At 32.4% G+C, this 2,570-nt stretch overlaps 1 protein-coding gene across 1 annotated transcript; it reads left to right on the forward strand.

Annotated features, from left to right (window-relative positions):
- Window positions 1-1,496: 1,496 nt before the first annotated feature.
- LOC119641911 lies at window positions 1,497-2,370 on the forward strand. Its single transcript, XM_038040830.1, has 2 exons — window positions 1,497-1,611; window positions 1,695-2,370. Exons 1-2 carry the CDS (start codon window positions 1,564-1,566, stop codon window positions 2,301-2,303), a joined length of 657 nt encoding a protein of 218 aa, XP_037896758.1. The 5' UTR covers window positions 1,497-1,563; the 3' UTR covers window positions 2,304-2,370.
- Window positions 2,371-2,570: the final 200 nt, after the last annotated feature.

Genomic DNA, 2,570 nt, shown 5'->3' on the forward strand with positions numbered 1-2,570 from the left:
TAAGATTTGCCAAGCACTTTCAAGATCTAGAAATAATCTTATCAGATTTCATATACTAGAGATCGTTGCGATATGCCAGCGTAGGAGAATCAATTCATCGGCCAACCTATATAGGAAACGGTCTGTCTATATGCCCACAGAAAATCTTATGTTAGACTTATTCCAAGTGAAAAAGTATGAAACGATTGGGTTCCGAACAATTTTTGTTATTCCTCAGGATTTTTCGGCAGACACTCGTATTAATGTTATGATCCGACAGATAACAGAAATATTTTCGAATGAAGGCGGGAAAAGGCACAAATATGAACATGTCGCGATGAGTTACTTGCTTATCAAAAGGATATATAAGCAGAATGTGTGCGAAACGAAAAGTGAGTCGAATCGCGAGAGAGTTGTATTGTAAGATTTTTACGGACAAGATCAGAACGGGCACTAAAATGCTGCAAATATAAATTTCTGTGTTAAAGTTGACGTAAAAATCACAATTCATTGGTGCGAACTTAATCCCAAAGGAAGTTGAATAGAAACGTTAAACCACAAGAGGGCTGCCCTACAGTATATATATATATATTAAAGCAACGTCTATGTCTCTTTATTCGTCTGCTTGTTTACTGCATCATGATGTTAAATAGTTTTATGGAACAAGAACTGGGGCTTCAAGTTTAAAAATTAGTAATATATGTCCATATGTCCGTTTATAATTCATCGAATCTCATATTATTCATACTTATGATCCATCATATGCGCAATCGTACAATGTACATAAATGCAGAGCTTTTCCATATTAAATAATAATCTGTTTTAATAGGAACCGTATGAGCGTGTATTACATTATTAAATATACGGAAAAATCTATCAAAATAAAATTCAAGTTTTACTCTGTTTGGTTCTATTACAATCTATTAGTTGGTACGGCCGTCATGCCTTTTTTCATGTAATGCACATGCATAGACATACATATACGTTCATATGGACACAAAAAGATATATGCGCACACATATGTCGCCCTAGATGACCGCACTTGCTTAGCTTATCGAAATGCCCATAAGACTTGCTGCCAACTTTTGTGAGGATCTAAACTAATTTTTTTTTAAAGGCGAACGATTTTGTTTTTGTCTTGAAATTCAATATATCAGGAAAATGTTGTTTTATTCATTATTATCTTTACATCCACAGATGTGTATTAATTATTTATAAGCCAACTTAAAAGGGTTGGAAATTTGATTTTGTAGAAACTCTTCTCCTCACCCTTTTGTCTTTGTCTCTCCGTCAAAGATATTATCCCAGTGTACGTATAAAGATTGAAAGTGGTAGACGATGCGCCGCAATTTGAATGCCGAAGCAAAGTCGTGATTGCTCAATACATATAACAAACCGTTCTCTATATGGTTGAAAATGAATTCTTGAACTTTCTCAATAAAATCTATTCTCCTTATCTTCTTTTTATTTTGTAGAGCATATAGCAAAAAGTTTAGGGTATATTTAAATAGAAATCATCTGAGCATCTCATCGCTCAGTTACACTATACTATACTATACCGAAAACGTGATTTAAAAAAAAAAAATGAAGAATAATTTTATTATTTATTTAGGAATAATTCTAGTCGTTCAGGTAAATATTTTTATAAATTCATTAAAAAAAAAAAAAAAAATTAAATATTAAATATATATTGCGTAAATGTGAAAAACTTTCAGCCCTGCTTAACAACGCCAGTACCGAAGAGTGTTGATTTCACATCGGCGGACGACGAACAATTAAATGAACATAACAAGTTGTATAAGCAAGTTTTAAACAATTTCATCGATTTTACATTGAAGAGCAGTGAAGAGTTCTTGGACTTCACTATGAAAATTCAAGAAGAGATAAAGCGAAACAATGATTTCCCCGATAGGGAGCTTCCCAATAGACGCCACGAGAAGTTCGCTAAAGATTTGGCAAATATAAAGAGTTCCGAAAGTGAGCAAACTTTATTAAATATGTATAGATTGACGGAAGATATACTGAGTGCTGATAGGGAAGTTAGCGTTAAAATCATTCATTCTGACGAAGCGGAAAATTTGATTGAGAAATATAAAATTCGTGAATTTATGGATAAAATTCGTGGACGTTATATGGAATTTTATGAAAACGTTTCAAATTCAATCGAACTTTATGCGAACGAATTGAGCAAAACGCAAAAGCAAGATCAACAAAAATTATTCGATTGGAACGAGGATTTCAGCGAAATAAAAGATTTTCACTCAAAAACCGATCAATTTATGCTCTTCTTTGAATATTTTAAGCCATGTTGTGACGAGGAATAGATTCCCATTAACGGAATAATTAATAAAAATATTTAATTGTTTTTCGTTTATTTTTAAACAAACCTTACTTGACTTACTTTATTTATGTTATGCTATTTATGCCATTGTTCGGTATCGAACTGCACAAGTACACACATTTAAGAAATCATAGTTTATGAATGAAGACAAGTGCATTGTCATCTACCGTTAAGTTTTTAATTAATTAAGAAATTGAAAGAGATTCGAGTTTTATGTTGCGTCTGCATATTCCCACAGAAAATCACAATT

This window comes from Glossina fuscipes, unplaced genomic scaffold (assembly GCF_014805625.2).
Source record: "Glossina fuscipes isolate IAEA_lab_2018 unplaced genomic scaffold, Yale_Gfus_2 0, whole genome shotgun sequence".
NCBI lineage: Eukaryota > Metazoa > Arthropoda > Insecta > Diptera > Glossinidae > Glossina > Glossina fuscipes.

Coding starts and splice junctions, on each gene's coding strand:
- LOC119641911 (XM_038040830.1), top strand. CDS start 1,564: ATGAAGAATAATTTTATTATTTATTTAGGAATAATTCTAGTCGTTCAG. Junction 1,612..1,694: donor GAATAATTCTAGTCGTTCAG/GTAAATATTTTT, acceptor AAAAACTTTCAG/CCCTGCTTAACAACGCCAGT.